The sequence below is a fragment of the Pongo abelii genome, chromosome 4, assembly GCF_028885655.2.
Source record: "Pongo abelii isolate AG06213 chromosome 4, NHGRI_mPonAbe1-v2.0_pri, whole genome shotgun sequence".
In the NCBI taxonomy this organism is placed as follows: domain Eukaryota; kingdom Metazoa; phylum Chordata; class Mammalia; order Primates; family Hominidae; genus Pongo; species Pongo abelii.
In genome coordinates, this window is record NC_071989.2 from 34,594,646 (window position 1) to 34,620,340 (window position 25,695).

General features: G+C 39.9%; 1 protein-coding gene across 3 annotated transcripts; it reads right to left on the reverse strand.

The window, feature by feature from the left end:
- Positions 1-965: 965 nt before the first annotated feature.
- Positions 966-24,902, reverse strand: C1QTNF3 (C1q and TNF related 3). 3 transcript variants are annotated; one of them, XM_002815474.6, is made up of 6 exons: positions 24,123-24,902; positions 16,940-17,051; positions 14,601-14,755; positions 10,062-10,191; positions 5,183-5,282; positions 966-2,012 (listed from the first exon to the last, which is right to left on the reverse strand). In XM_002815474.6, the coding sequence occupies exons 1-6, from the start codon at positions 24,624-24,626 to the stop codon at positions 1,853-1,855; spliced, it is 1,161 nt and encodes a 386-aa protein (XP_002815520.3). In that variant the 5' UTR covers positions 24,627-24,902; the 3' UTR covers positions 966-1,852. The 3 variants fall into 3 exon arrangements, with proteins under 3 accessions (XP_002815520.3, XP_002815521.2, XP_063580150.1); XM_002815475.5 differs by having other exon boundaries at positions 24,342-24,871; XM_063724080.1 differs by having other exon boundaries at positions 24,162-24,546.
- Between the last annotated feature and the right edge of the window lie 793 nt (positions 24,903-25,695).

Here is a 25,695-nt window from a genome sequence, read left to right on the forward strand (position 1 = left end):
AGCTGATCATTATGTGAAAGAGTTCTACACCGTATTACATCCCTGAAGCAAGCAGAAACTCAAGTGCTTCGTTTGCAGAGTTGTTTTAAGATTTAGAATTTGCAGCCGGGTGCGGTAGCTCACGCCTGTAATCCCAGCACTTTGGAAGACCGAGGCAGGCAGATCACCTGAGGTCAGGAGTTCCAGACCGGCCTGGTCAACATGGTGAAACCCCGTCTCTATTAAAAACATTAAAAATTAGCTGGTCCTGGTGGTGGGTGCCTGTAGTCCCAGCTACTCAGGAGGCTGAGGTAGTAGAGTCACTTTAACCCAGGAGGCGGAGGCTGTGGTGAGCTGAGATCATGCCACTGCACTCCAGCCTGGGCAGCAGAGTGAAACTGTCTCAAAAAAAAAAAAAAAAAAAAAGATTTAGAATTTGCAAGTTTGTTTATTAGATGGTACATGTAAATTTCCTATGACACCTACCAACTGTTTCCTTTTTAGCATCTCAGTTTTGGGACACTTGTGAAATTAGTCTTCCAAGTATAATTCTGGTCATGGGTAAATTGTGAAGGCATTGGAAATTATCTGCACCTTTTCCCATCTCTGTTGTGAATGAATTTCCCACACACCTGGGACTTGTTGCCTACAACCAAACCTTGTGTGTCACTAAGGTGAAAACTTAGAATTTAAGCATGAACATTACAAAGACTTCAGGTATGTGATTAAAAAAACCTCTTTCCTTAGAGGTATTCAGATTTTATTTGTGAGCCCTCTAAACATCAATGTCTTAAAGGGTTGAAATTATAACAATGGAATAAATGAAAAGTGAAGTTTTCTGGAGTCACATGACCCTGCTGTGTGCCCAAGTCACCTATTCACACGACTGTTCACATCATCTGCATGAAAATATTTTCACTTTCTGTTAACCATAGTGATTTACAATTCTATGACTCTTAAACTTTATTAAAAACAAGTTTAGAAAGTATCTTTAACAAAGGTGTGTTTATTTCCATATATTGCTCATTACATTTTTCTTGCCACAGTTTTATCTAAAGCTAGGTCAAAATTTTTCTCTAAGGTATTTATTAGTAGTGTATGTTCTTCAGATATAAAATCCCTCTGGTCAACATGCAACATTTGAATATCTATTGGCATTGTACCTCTATGAAATATTTATGACATTTGTTAATAGTGAACCTCAACCTCCTGACCCCACATCCGAAGTTGGGGGCGATGTGGGGGAACATACACAAAATTACAACCACATTACTGGTCAAGCACTTTATAGCTAAAATCTATTGACTTTAAAATAGCATTGTAGGTGAATTCAGAGTTTTAACATGTTTTGTGGATCAAAAGGAAAGGGTCAAAGGCTAAGCTGAACACGGAGGGCACTAAATTAGCTAATAAGGCAGCTAGTGCCCCTGTTCTTGCCCCAGCCCTGTCACATCACTGCATCCAATTCTCTCAAATGTTATAAAGAATAATGAACTTAAAACTTCAGGGGTTCCTGAAAACTGGTATTAAATTAAAAGCAGAGCAGTCAAAATTCTTTGCAAATGACTTCTGTGATAGAAAAAAATATTTCCAACCTGCGTCAGAGGAGAATTATCTTTTAGGTGTCAAGGAAAGAGTGATAAAGATGCTGAGTATATTAGTCAAGGTCATCTGAGAAGACTATTTTGTGGTTGATTCTTCTGAGCCCCTGAGTTGTCCAACATTATTGGCGTACCTGTAGCATGAACAATATTGTAACCAATAATTTTTTGAATACAGCAATGTAAAACCCTCAACTTGAATGTTCCTCAGATCATAACAAATCAGCTCAGCTACAAGTCTTCCCCAAAGTGGAGCTATTCTAGTCATATATTTACTTAGTTTCAAAGAGCAGGAATCCTGCAAAGGTGGAGAAGCGCTGGTGGTCCCCATGGAGAGCGCCATTGCCCATTCGCAGCCAAACCTCATCCCCTTTGGCTAGCTTCAGCACAGCATGATTGCTGGATGTATCTGATTTGCCCTTCATTTCATAGCTGGAAAGAAAAAGAGGAACAAACTACTTAGTCTTTGCCATGAACAACCAGCTCTTCACCAAAGTCTGTGCTCCCCTTCTCTCCTTCCCACAGGTATAATCCTGTGGCTAAGTTCTCTAAACAGCCTGTGAGCAGAAATGACCTATATGCCACTTCTAAGGCTGGCTAGTAACACTCTCACAGAACCCCTCCCTGCTCCTTCTTATGACTGTCTGGAATGTTCATGACAATGACCAGAATGATCTTAGAAGCCATATGTTGAAGACTGGGTTCTTGGAGACTGTGTGGAAAAGAGCTCTCTCTCTGCCCTACTCCAACCTGGAACAACCTTGGGCTGTTTGATGAGAAGGAAAGAAAGTTATATTATGTTTGAGCTATTCCACTGGGTTTTTTTACAGAAATTTAGCTTCCCCTAACTAAGCTAGAATTTGGTACAAAAGGAGGCTGCTCCACAACCCAAATAAAAATAGGCTTGCACTGGCTCATGGTCAGGCAAGGAGCAATGCGGAAACAAATATCATGGTCTGGGAAAGCAGAAGATCCATGTTACACTGTGCAAAAACCTTTGGAAAACGTGATAACTTGGAAAATAGATCTAATGCCTGTAGGGTAAGAAAGGGAAGTGATTGGAAAAAGCCAGAGTACTCTTTGCTGCTTTTAGAAAGATGCTGCTACAAAAGATGAGTTAGGCAAAAACTGACTTGTTTGAAGAAGAGGAAGTAAATAGTGTCTACATGGTTGGGGCCTAACAAGGTTAAAAAAGCCAGGTGTCTTTATATCTGGAAGAGCAGTGATAAAGCTGATGTTTTTTCCTTAAGACTACTCATTCAGCAGCCATAAAAAAGAATGAGTTCATGTCCTTTGCAGGGACATGCATGAAGCTGGAAGTCATCATTCTCAGCAAACTAACAAACACAGAACAGAAAACCAAACACCGCATATTCTCACTCATAAGTGGGAGTTGAGCAATGAGAACACGTGGACACAGGGAGGGGAACATCACACACCAGGGCCTGTGGCATGGTGAGGGGAAAGCGGAGGGACAGCTTTAGGACAAATAACTAACGTATGCAGGGTTTAAAACCTAGATGATGAGTTGATAGGTGCAGCAAACCACCATGGCAGATGTATACCTGTGTAACAAACCTGCACATTCTGCGCATGTATCCTGGAACTTAAAGTAAAATAAAAAAAAAAGACTACTTATTCAATCAAGTAGACACAGCTGTGGCACAATCTGATGGATTAAAAATATTGCCTTTCTGCCCAAATCTATTGCTTTAGAAGGCCTCAGGGTAACTCCATTAAATTGAGAGAAAGGCATGAAGACAAGGAATAGCAGGCTGAAAACTGTCAAGAAAAGTATATGGAGTGCGGTTTAGTAACACATGTAACTGACTTGACTTAATCTATTTAACAAATGAAGTAAAAGCCAGCTAAGTAAATAGAGTAAAATTGAGTAAAAAATAGAGTAAAAGCCTGCTAAGTAAGTTTCTGAGGAAATGGGTTTGCCAGAGACCCAAAACTGGACTCAAGAGGCTTGGGCTGTTTGACTCAGCTTTCAAATTTGCACCAGCAGGAAGTGGGCTGTGAGAGAGCCTCGAGGAGGGCCTGCTCACCTTTCAGATGAGCCACAGAGAAAAGCAGATAAAGAAGACCCTCCCAGAGGACAGAACCAGGAGCCAAAGAGAAAAACAGCCAACAAACCAATCTGATGAAAAGGACTACTCATTGACTGACTCAGGGCTTTGAGCTGGATGTGTTATTTGTGCTTCACGGGCTGTCTCCCATAGGGACAGAGAGATGGGGAGACATGTATTGTAAGTGTAGGAAGAAGAGTTCAGCAGATATTTGGAAGCCAGAGGGCAGAGAAGGTTAGCTGTTCACCAGAATCCCCTTTCTTCTGTTCCATTGGCACTGCAATTCCATGTCACCCTTGCATTTGTTGGGTGGAAAACAATGTGACTAAGTTCTCCGAACAGAATTCCTGATCCATAAATATTTCCACAAACTTGCAACAGCAAGCTTTTCTCCTTCTGACTCTGGCAATGACAATGACCAGAGAGAATTTCAAAGTCAGTTTTTTTGTTTGTTTGTTTGTTTGTTTTTTGTTTTGTTTTGTTTTTGAGACGGAGTCTCGCTCCATCGCCAAGGCTGGAGTGTAGTGGCGCAATCTCAGCTCACTGCAAGCTCTGCCTCCTGGGTTCATGCCTTCTCCTGCCTCAGCCTCCCGAGTAGCTGGGACTACAGGTGCCTGCCACCACGCCCAGCTAATTTTTTGTATTTATTTATTTATTTTTTTAGTAGAGATGGGGTTTCACCGTGTTAGCCAGGTTGGTCTCGATCTCCTGACGTCGTGATCCGCCCGCCTCAGCCTCCCAAAGTGCTGGGATTACAGGCGTCAGCCACCGCGCCTGGCTCAAAGTCAGTTTTATAGAGAGCAGAGCTGCTTTCATCAGCCTGGCTTCCTCAAAAAACAGGAAGAATAAACCCACTCCCAACCTGCACCCCTCCTACAACCCCTCATTCTTTCCCAATCTGGAACTTTTGCCCTGGACTGGTCAAGAAAAATCAACTTCTAGCATGTTAGAGTAACTGGATCTCTTAGTTGCAACAATTTCACCTACCCTAACTCATCTTTCTGTCTTTTGGCATTTCAAATACATCTTCCCCCTCAGGTAAGGCTCCGGAAGTAAACACAGCAATTATCACACATCATCAAAAATAACAGGGAAATGATAACAGCCACAAAGTTTTTCATAGATAACTCATGGCCCATTTAATTGTAAGAAAGGTGTTGGCTCTCTGCCTCTTTGCCACACTCCAAGCTAACATCAGAGGGCATGGGAGAATGGGAAAGCAGAAAAAGGGGCAGAGAGAGAGGAGAAAAATAATGAGTTATAAAAATAATCCAAATGATTGGTTATGGGGAGTTCTGCTAGTAATTAATGCAAGGCCTCTTATCAACCTGCTGATGCTCAAGTTCATCAGATTTATTTTTTCCCAAACAATAATGATGATAATGTGGCCATATTGGTGCATGAGGGCTCTTATTAAGGACAGGGGCCATGTCAGGCTCTACTGACTCCTATACGCTTCCCTGTCATTAGGAATTCCTTGAACAAACAATGGCAGCATGGATGAGACCCATGATAGAAAAGACCACCCACCTGTACATGCTGAAGACTGTATTGCCATTGTGCATAAGGTACACATACACTTCCTCAACATCCTCATGCTTCATCATGCTGAAGGTGAAGAAATACACGCCTGAAAAAAGCAGGTATTTATCCATGTTGATATTAACATGTTATACATTGAGGACCTGGAGATACCTGGAGATTTGCCAAATGCCTTCACATGTCTTTTATTGATATTCTTTGTAGTATGGTGTCTCTCCTTGGCCTTAATTTGCAGGAATGTCCCTTTATCTACTCCCCTTCCAAGTGCTTTCAAGTGCTTTGAGACTTTCTCAATGTGTACACTGTGTATCCCGAATAAGACTTAAAAGTCTTTAAGAGAAGAAGCCTACCTCATTTTAGATGTATCTCACTGCCTTGTGCCCTGACAAAGTGCTTTGGGCAAAGTAGGTGTTGTTCCTGGGCACAGGTTAGCTATCATCCTCATGTACCACAGAACTCATGTTACCAAGGTACAGAGAGGTTTGTGGTTGAACAACGATGCTCCGTGACTTAAGAAAATGAGCAACTATAACAATACAACAGATGATTAAACTCACCAAAGGAATTAGCCAAAGATAAGGAAATCCTGGAGCACAGAATAAATGTTTATGAGTTCTAAAGAAATGATTCTGGTAATTTCTCATGCTATTCCTTGTATGTTGGTGAAATTATATACAATAAACAGAAAGACCCAACTTAGACTCAGCAACGGGACCTTGTCACTAAAAGTCTGTATCCTCTTCATTTGAAAAAGACCAACATATATTTTAAAAGATTTGAGTTTTTTAATAAGAGCCTAGGGCTCTTAATTGAAAGCAATATAATATGACCTAATATACTCTAAATGCCAGCACACAAGATACTTTCACTGAATAATTAAGAAGAATCCAATAGCACACAGACAAGACAAAAGGAAAATTTTTCAAACTCTAAATGATCTGGGATTTTGGTGTGCATTTTGGAAAGGTGAATGAACATAAGTCATCAAGCTCTTACTGATTTCCATGTTACATTTTAAACAAATGGCCTTTCAAGACAATAACCCAGAAATAGCTTTAATAAAAGATAGTTCTCTTTCTGTCTCAAAAGTGCAATCAAGTAAGATGAAAGTTGTAAGGGTGCCGTGTCAATTCACCTGATTCTAAGTCAAATTAAACAAAGAAGTATGATGATGCTTTGTCTAGTGCCAGGAACGCATATTCAATGTTCTGGGAACAAAGGAAATGGCCTAAAAGTTTAAAGTTTATCATGCCTATTCATATGCCTAGAGATTGGCCCACAGAGGAAAAGTAAAAGCAGATAAAAATTAAAAGCCTCAAGGAAAATAGTTTATATGTGTTTAGTTTTTCACATTTTACAAAATTTCATATTAGACACATACACATACATAATTTTCAATTCCTCAAGAAGATAAAGCTGAAATCAAAATGACAGGAAAATATATTAGTTTTTCTTACAAAATGATGACTACTATTAAAAATAGGTTGCAAAAACGTGTTAGAAAGAGGAGACTAAAACACCAGATAGTAAATAAATGAAATGTCTGGAGTTGGAAATACCGAAGTGAGTATGTATTATACCCACATGTGGCTTTCCTGCAAGGCAAGGTACTGAAACCAGAGGAGACACATTTGCACTATGGTTTGGAGGTCTTTGTGTTGCTGTAATTTCAAAAACCAGCCTTCTCTGTCTCTTCACTCCCAAAGCTGAAAAGGACAAAATGGTCTTTTTGCACTCTATTGCAAAAATGGAGACTGAAACAGAAAACTGTGAGAGTCAAATGACAGCTGGTATCACTAGAAATTGAACGTCTGGCCCCAGAGAGCTCTAAAAAATTAAATCCTTACTTAGGCTTCAATTATAAAGCCACTTAATTCCATGGAAACGTGGACTAGGTATTTCTAGGCACTAATATAATCTGTGGCATAGATAGCATTTAACAGAATAGTTATAAGAAAATTATGACATAACCCTTCAGAGCAGAAAATCACATAAGAACATTTAAAGATGACTTTCATGACATTAAAGTGTGATGAAAGATTGCTTCTATCATTTCATATCTCAGTTCATTTCTGACTTAAACTGAGTAGAAAAAATAAATCAAGGTGCACTTAAAAGCATTTGTGAAAATCTGACAGGGCCACTGCCTCCATCAGAAGTTTCTTCCTTTTAATTCTGGTTACCATATAGAGAAATGAATAGAATTGAAAAACAAAAACCAAATAAGTATCCATGTTCTGCAACGCTCGGAGACTGGAAGAAAATCAATGAACTTCAAAAATACCTGTAAGTGCTGCCAAATGCCCTTGAGGGTGGACAGAGTCATGTGGAGATAACACGAGGTTGAGCCAGGCTCTGAGGAGGCCAGGTGGCAGCAGGTGTCACACAGTGTCAGGAGAAATGCACTCCCTGATAGTGAGGGCCACGTGGAAGAGCAATGCTGAAAACAAGCCCCTGTGAACAGGGCTGAGCGGAAGCCAAGGCTGTGTTTGGGGTGATGGTTGCTAGATACAGTGTAGGATGTGGAAAGAGAACCTGCAGTGGCCAATCTCAAAATCTGCCAGCAAAAAAAAAAAAGAAAAAAAGAAAAGAAAGAAAAAAAAAGGCTCCTGAAGGCAAGGGAACCAGGATGTATAAGGCTGGCTTCAGAAGACTTCATGGACCCAGTGCAGTCTGGAGAGGTAGTGGAAGTGTGACCAAGAAAAACACACATCAGGGCCTTACTTAAAAGAATCCATTAGTCCACTGGCAGCAGCGGAGGGAGGCTTTGAGTTATCCAGTCTAGAAATTGCCCTGGTCCTTTCTTCACCAAGAAACTAGAGCATATGGCTGGTCTAGGAAAATTCAACTCATTCAACCATCAGTTAATTTTTTAAAGTAGAAAAGAAAAGCAAAAACGACCCTAATGGATTAACAATACTCTCCAAGAAAAAATGTTGTCATGTAGTAGATGAAAAATGTAGCCATGAATTTATACTAATAAAGCAAATACCTGTATAAAAGAACATTATAGAACAAAAGGAGTGAACCCATGGTAAAAATGGCCAGACAATAAATGGAATTAAAAGCTGGGAGCATCAGAAAAACCTGGTGAGATCTGAATAAAGTCCATAATTTAGTCATAGTATTGTACCTAGGTTCATTCTTTATTTTTGTAATTGCACTTTGGTTATTTAAAATGTTAATAGTAGGGGAAGATGGTTAAACAAAATATGAGAACTTTGTATAATATTTTCATAACTCTCCTATAAGTCTAAAATTAATTCAAAGTAAAAAGTTTGTAAAATGGGATTTTCTATTTATCAACTGTCCAGAAACTTGAAAGCACATTTTGTTGATAAGGCTATCAGGAAATAAGTGCTTTCATATCTTGACAATTTAAGCATATTGGTACAACCCTTACAGGGAGCAATTTGGCAAAATTGATAAAAATTATGGATATGTTTATACTGATAATATTCCTAAAACTTTAGCCTACAGATATACCTGTAAGTGATAAAGTACAAAGTGGTATATTCTTGCTGGCATGGTGGCTCACACCTGTAATTCCAGCACTTTGGGAGGCTGAGGCAGGCAGATCACTTCAGGCCAGGAATTTCAGACCAGCCTGCCCAACATGGTAAAACTCGTCTCTACTAAAACTACAAAAATTAGCCAGGTGTAGTGGCCTGGGTCTGTAGTCTCAGCTACTCAGGAGGCTGAGTGGGGAGGATCACTTGAGCTTGGCAGGCAGAGGTGGCAGAGGTTGCAGTGGGCCGAGATGGTGCCACTGCACTCCAGGCTGGACGATAGAGACCCTGTCTAGAAACAAACAAAAAAAAATCCACCACCACCAAAAAAAATAAAGCAAACTGGAAACAACCCAAATGTCCAGCAATAAGGGAATTCATTAAATATACTTTGGTACGTTCAGCTATAAGAAAGAAGACGAAGTAATGATGTGAAAAGATTTCTAAAATATATTGTTAGTTTTTTTTTTAAAGCAAGACACAATCAGAATGTAGAGTGTCCTAGCTTTTATATAGAAATATGAGAAGATATATTTGTATTCATTTGCATAAACAAACTCTTTTCAAACTCTTTTTTTTTTGTTTTTGTTTTTTTTGAGAGGGAGTCTAGCTCTGTCGCCCAGGCTGGAGTGCAGTGGCGCGATCTCGGCTCACTGCAAGCTCCACCTCCCGGGTTCACGCCATTCTCCTGCCTCAGCCTCCTAAGTAGCTGGGACTACAGGCGCCCACCACCACGCCTGGCTAATTTTTTGTGTTTTTAGTAGAGACGGGGTTTCACCATGTCAGCCAGGATAGTCTCTATCTCCTGACCTCGTGATCCGCCCGCTTCGGCCTCCCAAAGTGCTGAGATTACAGGCTTGAGCCACCGCGCCAGGCCTTAACTTTTTAAATAAGTAAATGTATTACCTGCTCAATTTCTTTTAATTAAAAAAATAGGATCAGGCACTCCTTGAGGTGGTGGCAAGGGGAGGAAACAGTTATGACACATTTAAACTGAGAATTATGTTTTAAGGACTTTTAAAGTCAGAGGTAACTATGTCCTCTTAAGAATTATTTAGCTCAGTCTAAATCAGAGTTGATAATATTAATGACTATGGCCATATTTTAAAAACTATTTTTGTCTTTTCAGATTCTAATTCGTTTACTTTGAAATCCAACAGAAATCTATATGAGCTGTTTGGTTTAACTTGAATCAGAAAAAAATAACTACCTTAATGTCTTTCTTTATTTCCTACTCCCTTCCTCCTTCTTTCCCTCCCTCCCTTTCTCCATCCCTCCCTCTCTTCTTTCTTTCCTTCCTTAATTGTCTTTATTGTTACATTGATTAACTCAATCTTCATCCTATGTTTCCATCTCACCTGATACTGGGGCCCCAAATCTACCAGTCATGACATCAAAGAAGTTTCCAATGTTGGTCTCAACACTGCTGAAGATAATCCCACTGTTCTGATTGCTGAAGTGGGTTGCCAGAGAAGCCATGAATGCAATCTAAGGAAAGAATTATTGGTCAATAAATAGGCAATTTATCTTAAAGAAGTCAAGTTTTTATGCAGATTAGTTTGTTAAACATTATACATAACAGCAAAATTGGGAATAAACATCAATCTATGGAGAAAGAAACAAATAAATTATGATAATTCCAACATTTGAATGCTATGCAGTCATTAGATTGACAATGTCTATCAACAGTTCTGAACATAGGTTTCAAAGATTATTTGTCTTTCAAATGATTTTTGAAATATTAAAATTCTGTTATCAAATAATACCAGAAAAATTTAGATGAAATTTTCCACTTATAGCCGTGAAATGCACATTAGCAAATTCAAGGACCTGAGAAACCCTATAGCCAAACGTTTTAATTTTGGTAACCCTGCATTGTTTTTTCCCCAGAAGATACCTATTAATTTCTTTTTTTTTTTTTCTTTATAGAGACAAGGTCTCACGATGTTGCCTAGGCTTTTCTCAAACTCCTAGGCTCAAGAGATCCACCTTCCTCGGCCTCCCAAAGTGCTGGGATTATAGGCGTGAGCCACGGTGCCCAGCCTATTAATTTCTAATGAAATTAATTCTTTGAATACACTTTGAGAATTCTTGATGCTAATCTAAATGTGCATCTATATAAAAGGAGAAAATGTCTTCAATACACTGTTTACTCAAAAAGTAGACAACACAAGATCATTATTGTCTGATACCAGCCTACATTAACTGTGTCTGTGTGGATGGAGTTATTCTGTGTGCAATTCAGAAAAATATCTGCAAGAATATTCTTGAAATTATTAATAGCAGGTCTTTCTTGGTAGAAGTTTCATGGGAAAGTTTTCCTTTCTTCATTACACTTATAATTTTCAAGTTAGCATGTATTAATTTTATATTCAGAAAAAATATACTAATTTTAAAGCTATAGAATTGTATTTATTTACATGAACAGACATTTAGGATAGATTGTCATTCTTGAAATAAAGTAATAATATGTATATATGTTCCCATCATATTTAAAAGTAACATGTATATAAGTATGCATAAATCTGAAAAGTTACATAACTGTATGTTAACAGTAATCATCTCTTGGCATGTTTTATTATTTTTGGCCCAGAACTTTTCTAATTTTTTTTAACAGTGAAAAGATATTATGCGAATAACTTTGAAAAGGTAAAAAGGAGTGTTTGCAGTTATCTAAAATACAGAAAAATGGTTTACTAAAATTAGCAATCTTTTTGAATATTAGAACAGCAAAAATTTCTCAGCATGATTTTGGACAAAAAAAAGTCATATTGGAACTGTAAAATTTAGAGATGGGGGAATCCGAGAAATCATTTAATGGTCAACATCCATTTCTGGGAATGGTTACAAGTACTTCATGTGTAATCTTTTAAGGGACTTTGAAAGCCTCTGCTTAATCAGTAAAAGATCAGCAAAGAGAATTAACTTGAGAAACCCGCTCATGGTGGCAACCAAGAGGCTCTATGAGTTTGGGAATAAGGCTGTCTGTTTGGGTCCAAAGATATGAGATTAAGGTCCACCTCTCTTAATTCTGTCACTTGGCAATTGAGTAATTAGTAATTGGGCCTCAAATTTCTATATCCCCTAAGTGGAGAATGGGGTAGTACTCTTCCTCCTCTTGCCACCACTACTACTATTGTTACCACCTCTGTACTATTAATATCCAAAGTCAGGGTTGAAGTTCAAAATACAAAATGTTAACAATAATTTTAAAAGCCTTGAGACAATTCCACCTGTCAAGAAAAGCTTTTGTCACTATTCACAATAGCAAAGACATGGAATCAATCTAAATTCCCATTGATGATAGACTGGATAAAGAAAATGTGCTACATATACACCATGGAATACTGTGCAGCCATAAGAAAGAATGAGATCATATCCCTTGCAGGAACATGGATGGAACGGGAGGCCATTATCCTTAGCAAACTAATGGAGGAACAGAAAACCAAACACCGCATGTTCTCATGTATATGTGGGAGCTAAATGATAAGAACACGTGGACATATAGAGGGGAACAACACACACTGTGGCCTACGGGAGGATGGAAGGTGGGAGGAGGAAGAGAATCAGGAAAAATAACCAATGGGTACTAGGCTTAATATCTGGTGATAAAACAATCTGTACAACAAATCCCCATGACACAAGTTTAACTATGTAAAAAACCTGCACATGTACCCCTGAACTTATAATAAAAGTTAAAAAGAAAAGAAAAGCTTTTGCTTAAAACTACCATTGAAGAATGAGCCGTGAAAGTCAAAGTTAATCCTTCGTCCAAATGAGTCATTGAAACTGAGTGTAAGTTAGATTAATAAATTCTTTAATTTGCTGGGTCCTTCAAAGAATGTGAAGTTCCCTCCTTCACAATCTGCATAAGACCCAAATGATTGTATTGTGATTTTAGGGTAAAATAGCTGATGGGGCAAATTTAATAATTGCCCAGAATGTTCTCTATCAAACTGGCTACTCTAGGGCCCCTTCTCCGTGGTTTACCATTCATAGGTTATGGGTTAGACTGTCTAGCTTTGAGATGTTTATCTTCTGTCTTATTAAATACCTTAACCTGGCTGAATGGTATCTCTAGCCTTTTTGTTTGTAAATTTATACTGGCACATGGATCCCAGGTTGCTGAAATTATTAAACAGCATTTGGCTAGGCACAGTGGCTCACACCTGTAATCCCAGCACTTTGGGAGGCCGAGGCAGGCCGATCACTGGAGGCCAGGAGTTTGAGATCAGCCTGGCCAACATAGCGAAATGCTGTCTCTACTAAAAATACAAAAAAATTAGCCGGGCATGGTGTCACGCACCTGTAATCCCAGCTACTCCAGAGGCTGAGGCAAGACAATCGCTTAAACCTTGGTGGAGGCTGCAGTGAGCCAAGATCACACCACTGCACTCCAGCCTGTGCACACACACACAAAACAAAACAAAACGGCTTTCATTTAAAAGTTGCAAAACCCACAAATGACAGTAACACACTAACCATTCAAGTTATTTTAAACTTGAAAAACCAAGGCCCAGAAAAATGATGGAACTTATACAGGGTCAAACCACCACCATACATGCACAAATGAAAGACAGTTTCCCCCCAATTGATCTTTCAGGCAAGAATCGCTTTATAGTCTAATTCTTCAAAAATCTCTCATGTTGCAGGATTTTATCTCAGTTACTTTATTTTTATCCACAAGTTACTTTTTTTGGGAAGACACTAGTCAGAAAGAAAATTTTTAAAAAATGCTAGTTTTCAATGCTGATAGAAGTCCCCTGGAGGGGATCCATTTCAAAATATTAGCCCTCCTCCACCTTCCAGAAATAACCCAAAGTTAGTAATTTTTCTTGTGACCTAACCTCACATTTACAAGTTTAAGATCTTGTTGGCAATAAGAACTTTAATGATCATTTAAAAGAGAGATAAAGAATAGGTAAATGGGTACTTGAGCTTGGAATAAAATGTACAGTTTTAACCTCATAAATTGATTTTTTAAACTTTATGCTGAAATGAATGTAATCTGGTCTGGAACACTGAGTGGATGACTCAAAACTGAAATTCTCCATTGATAAAGAAGATTCTGACAAGAAAAGCTCAAGTAAAAATTATACCACAAGGTCAAGTGTGGTGGCTCAAGCCTGTAATCCCAGCACTTTTTTGGGAGGCCAAGGCAGGCAGATCACTTCAGGACAGGAATTTGAGACCAGCCTGGCCACCATGGCAAAAACCCGTCTGTATTAGAAATACAAAAATTAGCCAGGTGTGGTGATGCATGCCTGTAATTCCAGCTACTAGGGAGGCTGAGGCAGGAGAATTGCTCAAACCCATGAGGAAGAGGTTGCAGTGAGCCAAGATCGTGCCACTGCACTCCAGCCTGGACAACAGAGCAAGACTCTGTTTCAAAAAATAAACAAAAATTATACCACAAAATCTGAGTTGAGAGAAAACAATATATATCAGTATTTATGTATGGATTAGTATATGTAAATATAACAATGTTAATAAATACAATATTATAACTAGACATTTCATCATTCCATTTATATATTTAAATGTTTATACATTCAAGTTGGCCCAAACCCTTATTACATCTTATTACATTCTTAAAACATCTCATTTGGGAAAATAGGAGATGAGTTTATATTTAGGGTTGCCTTGGATTTGGTCCTATGAGGGACTTAGATTTCACCCTTCATAAATGTCTCTCCTCCCTAAGAATAATATCTAAGTCCTCCTTTTGGACAGTGTAGGCCTTATGCAAACATCCTGTGACGTAGATGAACAAACTGAGACTCAGATTTACTCAGGATTGGGGACGACTAGAGGAAGCGCTCGAACATCCTGATTCCTGGCCCCTTGTGGTCAGGCAGGTTGGAAAGCCACCAGGAGATGTACCAAGGATGGTTTACCTGAAGTTCTGGTGGAATCCCTGGGTAGCCCTTCTCTCCTTTGGGGCCATGCTGCCCCCGCTCCCCTCGAGGCCCCAGGTCACCTTTGTCGCCCTTCTCACCTTTGGCTCCTTCATGACCAGTGGCTCCATTGTTGCCATTGTTTCCATGGTTTCCTTAAACAACCAGACATCATCACATGAGAAAACCCAGTCGCTCATACTTACCATCCATTTCTAGACATACTGTCCAAACTCAATTATGAAAGGGGACCATTCAAAACAATCCCAAGTATAACCAAGGGGTATCATTGTCTAAATAGGGCACCAGGCTCTGAAAGAAGGCTTAGATACCCTAAAGCTCCAAAGCCTGTTTATCCTTTGAAGCAAGTCTTGGAGGAAAAATTGTGTAGAATTCTAATTATCACATTATCATTTAAAATAGCAAAGATTGGAAACCACCTATATAATCACCCATACTAGGAGGGCATGACATATTCTAGAAACTATGTTATATAGTCATAAAAAAGAAGGCTGAAGAAAAACATTTAATGATATAGTGATATTTATGATATTTTTAGATTTTAAAGTTATAAGTGGCCAGGTACAGTGACTCACAACTGTAATCTCAAAACTTTGCGAAGCCACAGTGAGAGGATCACTTGAGCCCTAGAGTTTGAGACAAGCTTGAGCAATATGGCGAAATCCCATCTTTACAAAAATAGAAATTAAAAAATTAGCCAGGAGTGGTGGTGCACACCTATAGTCCCAGCTATTTGGGAGACTGAGGCAGGATGACCTCTTGAGCCTGAGAGGCCAAGGCTACAGGGAGCCTGGATCATGCCACTTCACTCCAGCCTGGACAAAAAAGCCAGACCTTGTTTCAGGCAAAAGAAAGTTATGAGTAAATAGAAATAACATGATACTATCTTTGTTTGGAAAAATATGTATTTATGTATTATATCCATAGGGAAAAAAAGACAATAAGTTACAGAAAAATATTCACAGAGGTTCTTTTCTAAATGTGGAACATGAGTAATTTTCATGTCATTCTTTATATTTTTCTGTCTCTTTGAAGTTTTCTACAAAATACACATCACTTTTATAACTGGGGAAAAGGTAAACTCATTCATTGAACAAATTACAGCAATGATTTTGAAAGCAAGAGTTGGAAAACAATTTTAACTTTTCCCTTTGCCACCAAGAGACAATTTCTACACCTCTTCTTTATTTTTAATATTTGCTAAATTTCAGGCTTTTTGCTGTTTATTTTGCATGCTACCCTTGGTTGGTTATCATACCAGGCTTACAACCCTTCCAAATGGATGAACTTTGACTGTGTTTACAAATTAATGTGTTCAGTGACAAAGCCATTTCCTGGTTAGAAAACATTTAACCAAGGCCAACCTTTTGTGTAACCTCAGAAGAGTTAAGACCTGAGAAGATTTTACAAGGGTAGAAATAGGCCCTACCCTACATCATTGCTCCTGCTGGCTGCTGTCCTTGATGGCCAATGACATAGATTCCAAGCCAGTAAGTGTAGTTTAAAGTTTAACATAAGATTTTCTTGCTGTAAATTTGGTTTTGTGCAAGAAGCTACTCAAAAGTAGAAAAAAAATTGAACCACATCTGATAAATATTAACATCAATGAGAGTAAGTCACAGAAGAGCCAGTGGACTTTGGCCAGACCCTGAGATGAGGTCCTACCCTAGGGATTAACCTGAGGATGAAGACAATAAAACCCAAGATAGGCTTGGGAGCCCCATATTGAGGGGACCTGGGCTACCCTTTCCTGGACTGACCCAGGCTACCAGCAGGCCCGCAGCACTCCCCTGTGCCTGGCAGCATTGGCACAGTACAGATGACTGAACTGCTGGTCTAGTGGGGTCTGATGTAGCTCCAGAGCATTCCCCATACCACTACATGGTACTGGAGCCTAAAAATGTTTCCATGAGGCCAAGAGTGGCATGAGAGTCAATTGAGAGATGGCTGAACATGGAGGGATCCTGAGACTGGAGGAAGAAGCACTTAGCTGGACCTAGAGTCACACAGAAGGATGCACAGCTCAGTGACTGGCATTGAGATGGTTGTAGCCCAGAGCAGTAAGCTTTTGGCTCTACTCTGCCCTTCATAAAGCACGCTGTGGCAGATATACTGGAACGAAGACTATGACCTGGTCCTTTTGGACTCAATGCTGTTGAGGAGCCTCCCAGCCTATGAATCTGGTATTCCAGGGTGCCAAGAGTCTAGCGGATCCTTTGGATCACACAGAAGTGATCCCAGATTATTTAGGTTTGCCCTTTCCTCCTACTTTAGCTCAGGCTGCAATTAGATTGACAGTATGTCTTGCTCATCCTTACCTGGAATGCCAGGAGGGCCCGGTGGCCCAGGGGGGCCTTGGTAGCCTCGAAAGCTGTAGTCTCCATGACAACACTTACTGCAGTCTGGGGGTAGTCCTCCGGTTTGTGGAGACTAAAAAGACAGAAAGAGAAGCTTCAGAAAAGAAGGTACTTGTGAGCAATTAGGATTTTTAAATTTCCACTGGCCTTGGCCCTTAGGTAAGCTTAATTCCAATCGAATCACAGCAAGATCAGAAAAGATGGGATAGGGTGGAGATATCAATGGCAAAGGGTCAGGGAGTAGCTAAGGTCAGTTGATGACCAAAGGAAAAGGCAACAAGAAAGTCAACAGAGGGAGATGCTCTTTGAAAAGGCGTGTGGGTGGGGGTGGGAAGTTGGGTCCTATTTCTGGAAAGTGCCTTCCTGCTGCTACTGTAACAGCAAAGGAAAAGAAACTCCTTCAGAAGTGGACTTGGAAGGCTTTTCTCTTCTCCAACTGCCATAGCCCCAGATGTAGCTAAATTGAGTAGATGGTCCTCAATTACAAGAATTATCCACTTTAAGCACTGTTTTTAAATGCTTACTATATCCATGATACTGAGTTAAGAGCTAGATTAAGATTTCTTAGAAATTCTGAATAGTAACATTAGTTTTTCAAACAGCCATAGCACACTTAAATTGTCTTAGAAAACGAAGGAAATAAAGTATTTTTTAGTCCAATCATTTATTTACTTATTTAACTGACAACTAGAAATTATATATATATTTATCACGTATAACATGTTGTTATAAAATAAGTACACAGTGAGCTAATTAACATATGCATTGAGCTAATTAACATATGCATTGTCTCATATACTGTTTTTGTAGAGAGAGCACTTAAAATCTACTCTTAACAATTTTCAAGAATATAATACATTGCTAATAACTATAAGTCCAATACATTTTTATTAATTATCTGCATCTTGAAACAACTTTAACTTTATAAGTAAATCAACTATTTAACATGATTTCTATTTCACACATTCCACTTTAAAATGTGAAATGATTGGGCCGAGCATGGTGGCTGACGCCTGTAATCCCAGCACTTTTGGAGGCTGAGGCAGGTGGATCACCTGAGGTCAGGAGTTGGAGACCAGCCTGGCCAGCATGGTGAAACCCTGTCTCTACTAAAAATACAAAAATTAGCCAGGCATGGTGGTGCATGCCTGTAATCCCAGCTACTTGGGAGGCTGAGGCAGGGGAATCACTTGAACCCAGGAGGCGGAGGTTGCAGTGAGCTGAGATAGCACCATTGTGTACTCCAGCCTGGGCGACAAGAGCAAGACACAGTCTCAAAAAAAAAAAAATTGTGAAATGATTATCTCACTTTTTAAACCAATATTTAATAAGCACTTAATGGGTACTAAACATGCTCAAGTATGACACTGAGTGAAATCCTAAATTTCTAAAATATATGTTTACTGTCAAAGAGCTAAAGACCTAGTGGAAGTTGATTGACAGGAGAATTAAAGTTGCTTATGAAATTTGAACTCCCATCTAAATTGGCAACTTGCCTTATAATTATGTCATACAAAATACTTGTGGAAATGTTCCTAGACATCAATTATAATTCAACGGTCTTTTGAAAACAGCATGTTGTTGCTAAGAGATTCATGAAAAAAATGAAGCAAAGGAGAGAAAAAGGAGGCCAGGGAAGAAGAGAAAGAGAAAGGAGACACAGAGGGAGGAAAAAAGAATTTAAAATTCAAGTTGTATTTGTCACTAAAAATTTAAGCAGAGAACTGGATCAAAACTTCACACAGTTAAACATTTAGATCTTACTTTCTTTTCTTTAATAAAAAATGGGCTTGAATTTTGTTCTCACTCTCTCACCGCTTTGTCCTAAAATTTTCCACAAAGCTATTCAGGGAAAACACTGAACAGTATCTGTAGCACAAGCATTCTCCTGCAACCTCTCAGAACCCAAGTCTTGCCTGATCAGGAGCTATAACTTAGAGCTAACTCCTAGTCTTGTCTTCAGTCTACCAGGCTCAAACCTGGACAAGAACTAGAGTCTATGAAAACCTTCTGTCAAATTGGTAGGGGAAGAAAAGTCAATTAAAGCCATTGGTTTGAGATGAGGGATTTCATCTCAGGGATTTTATCTGAGGGATTTCAGGACACTTGGAAAGTCAAAGACACCACGGCATGCCCCACCTTCTAATCCAAAACTGTAATCTGAGAAGGAAGGATTCCATATTTCCTGTTATGGTTTTGCCAATGTGAAATTCAGCCTTTTAAACCTCAGAAAATCCAGGGCTCTGCCAATGATGAATTTTAAGGATGGAGAAGGGAGGAGAAGGAGGGAAAATCCTCAAGTGGAACCATCGATGTAGGAATGGAATGGAAATACTGAGATGCTTAGGAATGTTGAAACACCCACTGGACTGAAACCAGAATTTCCATCACGGTGCTGCGTGACCTTAGAGAAGTCGCTGTTCTCTGGACATCTTTTTTTGTTTGTTTCGTTTTTGGCTATTAAATCAGAGGATTGGATGAGGTGGTGTTGGTGCACAGAAAATGACTCTTCAAAATATGTGCTTCAGCGTGTTGAGTGCTTTGGAAATGGAAGGCTTCAGAAATAAGCCACGAAGATAAGGTGAGCACAGGGAGGATAGAAGGCTCTGCGGAGCAGGACAAAAGCTTGCTTGATCTTGATTTTCAGTACAAACGCAGATCATGAGAGAGGGGCCTCATGATCCTTCTGAACTTTGGTGTTTTAAGAAAGACGTATTGGAAGAGCTATCACAGGGAAAACTGGCTTGTGGCAAATCTCTTATTAAAAAAAAAAAGAGAGAGGTCTCAGATCCAAGGTCTCTCTCTGACCTTTCCCTGCCTCCCAGTCTCTCTGATCTTCTTTCCAGAAGTGCCGGGAGGGACTCTGTCTGGAATTTCTTTATTTGACTAAGAAAACGTCTTTCCAAAAGAAATCCAATTGTCTTAAGACCCCCTCCTTAGGAATCTCATCAAATAACCAGGAAAGATCAGCCACTGGAGAAGTGAAGAGACTGGGAGTCATCACAAGGCTCAGACAGGCTTTTTTTCTATTTCCTGAGGGCAGCTAGGAGCCATAATCTGGGAAGGTTTAAGACAACCTCTGTTCACAGTAAATTTCTCTCCCTTCCCTTCTTGACACTGTCACAGTAGGTAGCTACTCAGACATGAGCAGGGTAGGGGAAGGCTCTACCTGACCCAGAATATCAGGTGATCATCAGGTGATGATCAAGTGGCTTTTAACTGTTTCTCTAAAATAATAATTGGTTGCAGCCAGTGCCGGGGAAAGGCAGTCTTCCTAAAGATAGAAAAAACCTGAAACTGGTTATCGGCAGCTTCCCAATAAGATCTCAGGAGTTGGGCAAGTGGGCTCAAGCATGTGCATTAAGAGGCAAAATGGCAGAGTTTAATTGGCAAATGACCTCCTAGGAGCATTTGGCTGGTAAGGGAAGAATACCTCAAGTGAGCATGGTTACAACTCCAGTAAACATACTATGCAGGCTCACCTCCCAAGTAAGTCCTGGCAGGCCACTGCACATGTGGACAACCCACCCCAAGGGAAGAATCAAGGGAGAAGTAACGCAAGACCCCAGAAGTATGCCAACGTGAAAAAACCCCAAGTCAAAAGGTCAAACCGTGCACTTGTCTTTCAAGTTGCCCATTTGGCTCTTTCCAAGTATACCTGCCTTCCTTTTATTCCTGCTCTAAAACTTTTTAATAAACTTTCATTCCTGCTCTAAAACTTGCGTTGGTCTCTCCTTCCGCCTTATGACCCTCAATGGAATTGAGGAGCCAAGAATTGAGGTTGCTGCAGACCCCTATGGATTCACTTTTGGTAACAACACCTCCCCCAGGGCTCAGAGGAACTTTGTAATTTACTTCTACATTCCCCAACTCCCTGCTACCCTACGTGGAAGGGTGTGTAAGCATGCATACTGCATTGGGCTATTGGGAAATCATCCCCATGCGGTATGTTTTTCTCCTGCTGATCTGCCTTTGGACAGTTAATTTTCAGAGAATCTTCAGAGGATGAAACAAGAGAAGATTTCCCACTTTTTCCCTACAATCGTCTTGCATTTTTTTCCAGCTCTACAATGCAAAGATACTAAAGTATTTTCCGAAGCCTCAAATATTAATTTAGAAACATTTTGTTTTTAAAGTCTAGTATCTAGGCACAAGAATTCAGCTCCAGGAGATGAAGTTGCTCAATGCTAGAGCCAAATAGGATTGGAAGTGCAAGACCAAGCTACTTGAGGGCACTTTGAGGGCACAGAGCTGCCACCAGAACAGTGAGAGACTTCTGGTTGTTACTAGTCAAGCGCCTCGTGAGAACCCTTCAGCAACATTGCATTACACGTTCCTTCCTCTGGCCTTGTCTTTCAAAGTTCAGTTGAATGGAGCAATGCTTTTGTATTGTTGAGTCTTTTGCTGGAACTCTTAGAACAAGTTGGAAGGGATGTGTTAATTCAGAAGTTTTCTCCTAGGTAAGGGAAAATTACATGTAGGTAGTTGCTATTTATGATCTCCTTGTTTATCATCCTCTTTCCCAAAAGCAGGACAAATTTGTATGCAAAAGGCATGTAAATTTGCAGCACACGAGAAAGAGTTTGTCTCTAAGAAACGCTCCATCAATTTTGTAGATGGTGGCCTAGGGGTAGTGAGGCAGAATTGAGCTCTACTACTAGTAAGTGACTTCTAAGAAGGAGAGTCATAGCTCCTTTTTTTAAACCTCCTGCCCCAAAAAAAGGGAAAAGAAAGAAGAAGAAGGGAAGTGGGAGGAGGGAGAAATGAGTACCTGGGAGAAGGAGGGGAGATTGACAAAGGTGAATGACAAAGAGGCTACAGAGAAGAAAATAACAGGAAAAAAGAGCCCGGGTCTGCCCACCCCAAATCTCTGGCCATTGTACTCCACCATGAACCCACAGCTGGAGCATCTTTTCCAGACCATATATCTGATTACCTCACTGTCCTGCTATGAATAAACAAAACCTAGCTAGCAAAGCAAAATCTAAGCTTCTAAACCAGCTAGCAGAATCCTTCTTTGCACTAAAATCGTGTAATGTCCCGTCGTCCCCCCAACCCCCGCCCCTGCATCCCTAACCCAGGAGCTTCAGCCACAGCCAACTTCTCACAGGCTTTCCAGTCTCTGTTGCAGCACTTTTTTTTTTAATTTGCTGTGGATAGTCATTCTTTTAATCTCATCTTTTAAGATCCAACTCAAAAACTATCAGTACTTTGACACTTTTGCCCAACTGCCTTTCATGTACTGACTTTATTTAACAAATGCATTTAATTAAACTTAATTTAATTAACAAAAATTTATCTCTACTACAGCCCTTCAGGATGGTTTGGACATGGGAGCTCAGGCATATTTATCTTTATATATCCCTGGCCCCCCTTTTAAAGTTTGGTACAAAGTAGAAGCACAAGAAATACATGGGAACTGAATGAATAAGAGGAAAATTGAATTATGATCAAAGAAGAGGAAGAGGGGAAGTAGGGAAAGAAGGAAGAACATAGCACAATCCTAAATTCAAACTGTGGTCTCCATAGCCATTGGTAGAGGAGTTGTATTGAAAACTTCCAGATTGTCAGTAACTCTAAATATTCTCAATATCTCCTGTTAGTGGTTTGTTTGAAAATACTTCAGGAACCTAGAAGGTAGAGTGATGGAGAAATGTGATTTGGATTTCAGTGGCCTGCCGGGTGTTGGTTGTCAGGACATAATGACCAAAGACAACCTTTAACTTCCTTCTGCTTCCTCTGGGGGAATCACACTGTCATGGCCAGGAAAGATACCATCTGTTGGCCAGGAAAGATACCATGTGTGAAATGGAAAGTCCAGATCAAGTCTTGGACACAAGTGAAAACATCTTCACCACAAAACAAAAACAAACGAAAACCCACACACAAATTAGTGTTAATCATTACCCTTTAGCCAAAAGATTGTCAGATGAATAGACAATCTCTAAAAGTGGCTTTCAAAAGATAGGATCATATTTAGAGATTATCATTTCTTCCGTGGTTCCTTAAAGAAGCAATTTTCTCTGGATACATCCCCCACAGAATGGTCTGGACAACTGCCTTGTGTGGTCAAGTTAGAAGTTCTGGGTTAGTTTCAAATCTGCAATTGATTCTGTGTGTGATCTTGGCCTGATCATATAACCAAACAACCAACCCAAACTTCTGAATCCATGGTGAGAAGGATTTAGATTTCAATTACATGAAATTCTTCAGGTCCTATTTAATGCATTAAAGTAATCAAATCTTGTAGTAAAAACCTGTATGTTCAAATATCATATAACTCAAAGTAACTGTTCTTGCCCCCTCTAACAGTTTTCAGCATACTAGATGTCTAGAGGGTAATTCAAAACATGTCTCTTCCTATACTTAATATTTTAAATTACATTGAGTTTCACCAATTTGCAATTCACTATACTGAAATCTTAACTCACTCTCATACTACCAAGAGTTAAAGATATTTCCTTAGAGCTGAATTTATAACCTGAGAAATGGATCAAGTCCTCTGTGATTATCAGGCATCAAATCGTGCTATAAGATATGCATTTCAAACAGTTTATTTTTTATTTAACTCTTTAATTGTTTTTAAAACAGGCTGAACAGAGAGGCTTAACAATCTAGAATGCTATAAATCAAATAAACAAGATTGCCTGAAATGTCACAGTATACTCACAAATCAAAGTAAAAAAACTTTGATTGCTTTTGACAAACTCAAAAGGCAGCTTCTCCCTGCTGGAAGGGATTAAGAAAGTCCAATTCTCTTAAGAACAACAAATGATTGTCTGCAGTGACCCATCTGCCTGCATGGGTCAGCACTCCTTTCCGGACCAACAGAGCAAGAAGGAAATCAAGTCCCAGCATAGCAGGAAGCTGGCTGGCCAGGTTCCCCTTTCTGATGGGGTGATACTATGGCCACTATCCCATCACATCATTGCTGCCTCTGCTGATTCTCTAACAGAGACCGACAGTCCCTCTTGTACCCGAGAGCAATCCAGAAAGAGATTCACAAGCAGCTTAGCGAACTTCTCGAAAGCATTCATTGATTCTAAGAATCGTAGCCAAAAAAAGAACAACAACAACAACAACAACAGCAACAACAAAACTCATTAAGCTTTCACAAAAATCCTTAGAAGAGAATTCTGAGTACCTGGCCCCAGAATGTGGTGATCTGGGCTAGGTCATCTACCTCGGGGTGCGGTAGCTCATCTGGTCTCAGGGATTTTAGGTCTGTAGAAGTGTTATTATCCACAGTCCCAGTTTTAGGATGGCTCCGCTCTCTCACTTTCTCCCTCCTGGAGCCGCTACGGCCAGTCTGCTGGTGGCTTTGCACTATTCTTGCCACCACTTTATTAGTTCTTCCGCTCACCTCCATGTATTCATCTTGACACAGGCAAAAAGGGAGGAAAAACAAAGCCAGCAGTTGCCAATAGATGAGCTGCCTCCAAAGCATGATTCTCAACAAAGCCTCAGAGTCTCCCTGAGAAGACAGCAGGGCTCCAGGAGCGTGGTCTCCTCGGGCAGATGCCAGGACTGGAGCTGAGAGCTGCAGCGGCGGAGTGGTTTTATACTTCGGTGTGTAATAAATAAGGCTGTAGGAATGCCAGAGTGACAGCAGCCCTCCTCCCCAGGCAGAACAGCCCCCATTCATCATTTTCCCACACCACAAGAAGAACGATTTGTGTGCACAGTTCCCAGTTGGCGAAATTCATAAATGTCACACCTTGGCACGCTTCTGTTGAAGTGTGAAGAAAACATACACAACCAGCTGGGAACAGAGAGCATGTGTCCAGCAGTTTGCTTTTGTGATGAGACATGGAAAGGCTGTGTATTTGCAGTCTAAAAAGCCTTTTGGAAAAATCTACCCTTGTGCTTGCCAGGAAATTCAGGCTTAACTGCATCAGTTTTGTCTGAAATGGCAGTGGGAACCCATTCAGGGCTTTCACGACAGCTCTTGCTTTCTAGTTGTACTGTTAGTATTTCCCCACTTTGGCCCACTTAAGGTAACTCATTTCCCCTTCCAGATACCAGTGGCAGAAGGCAGTTGGTTGCCTACAAAACACTGAGCAGGATTCAGGTGCAGTGTCTCTGGGTTTAGCAAAGGTATTTCGCCATCCTCAGCTTTACTTCTTTTCCCCATGACTTCCCAAAAGCCAAAATTAAATCAAAGTTAACCAAGTCACTTATTGTCAGATGAAGATAAAACACCGTGCTTTGTGTTAAGAGAAGGCTGTCTCCAGCTCCTCTTTCTTTTGACATATGCTTGATTAAAATAGAAATGGGGCCGGGCACAGTGGCTTATGCCTATAATCCCAGCACCTTGAGAGCCCAAGACAGGAAGATCCCTTGAGCATAGAAATTCGAGGCCAGCCTGGGCAACTTAGCAAGACCCTGTCTCTACTTAAAAAATAAGTAAATAATAAAACTGAAGAAGTGGAAAGCACCAAACACATTATTTCAAACATAGCATATCCAGATTAAGAGGATTCTCATGTTCTTTGCTTTAGTTGCTATACTTTTATTAATTCAGCCAAAAAGAAAATGGACATCCCTAATTGCTTCAGGATAATAAATTAAGAGAATTTAAACAGTTTTGTCATCAAAAATTGCTTCTATTTACATACAATTTTATTTATATTACTCATTCACTCGCTTAAGAAAATGTTACTGGCCTTCTCTCATGAAAACTGGAGAGACCCAGGACCGTAAAAAGCATAGGCGGC

What these genes read in the sequence shown, in the direction of transcription:
- C1QTNF3 (XM_002815474.6), bottom strand. Translation starts at nt 24,626, where the DNA reads ATGATGAATGGGGGCTGTTCTGCCTGGGGAGGAGGGCTGCTGTCACTC. An exon ending in TCACCACATTCTGGGGCCAG is followed by an intron (nt 17,052 to 24,122) that starts GTACTCAGAATT and finishes CTGTCTTTTTAG; the next exon opens with TCTCCACAAACCGGAGGACT. An exon ending in ATTTGGGGCCCCAGTATCAG is followed by an intron (nt 5,283 to 10,061) that starts GTGAGATGGAAA and finishes TGCTTTTTTCAG; the next exon opens with GCGTGTATTTCTTCACCTTC.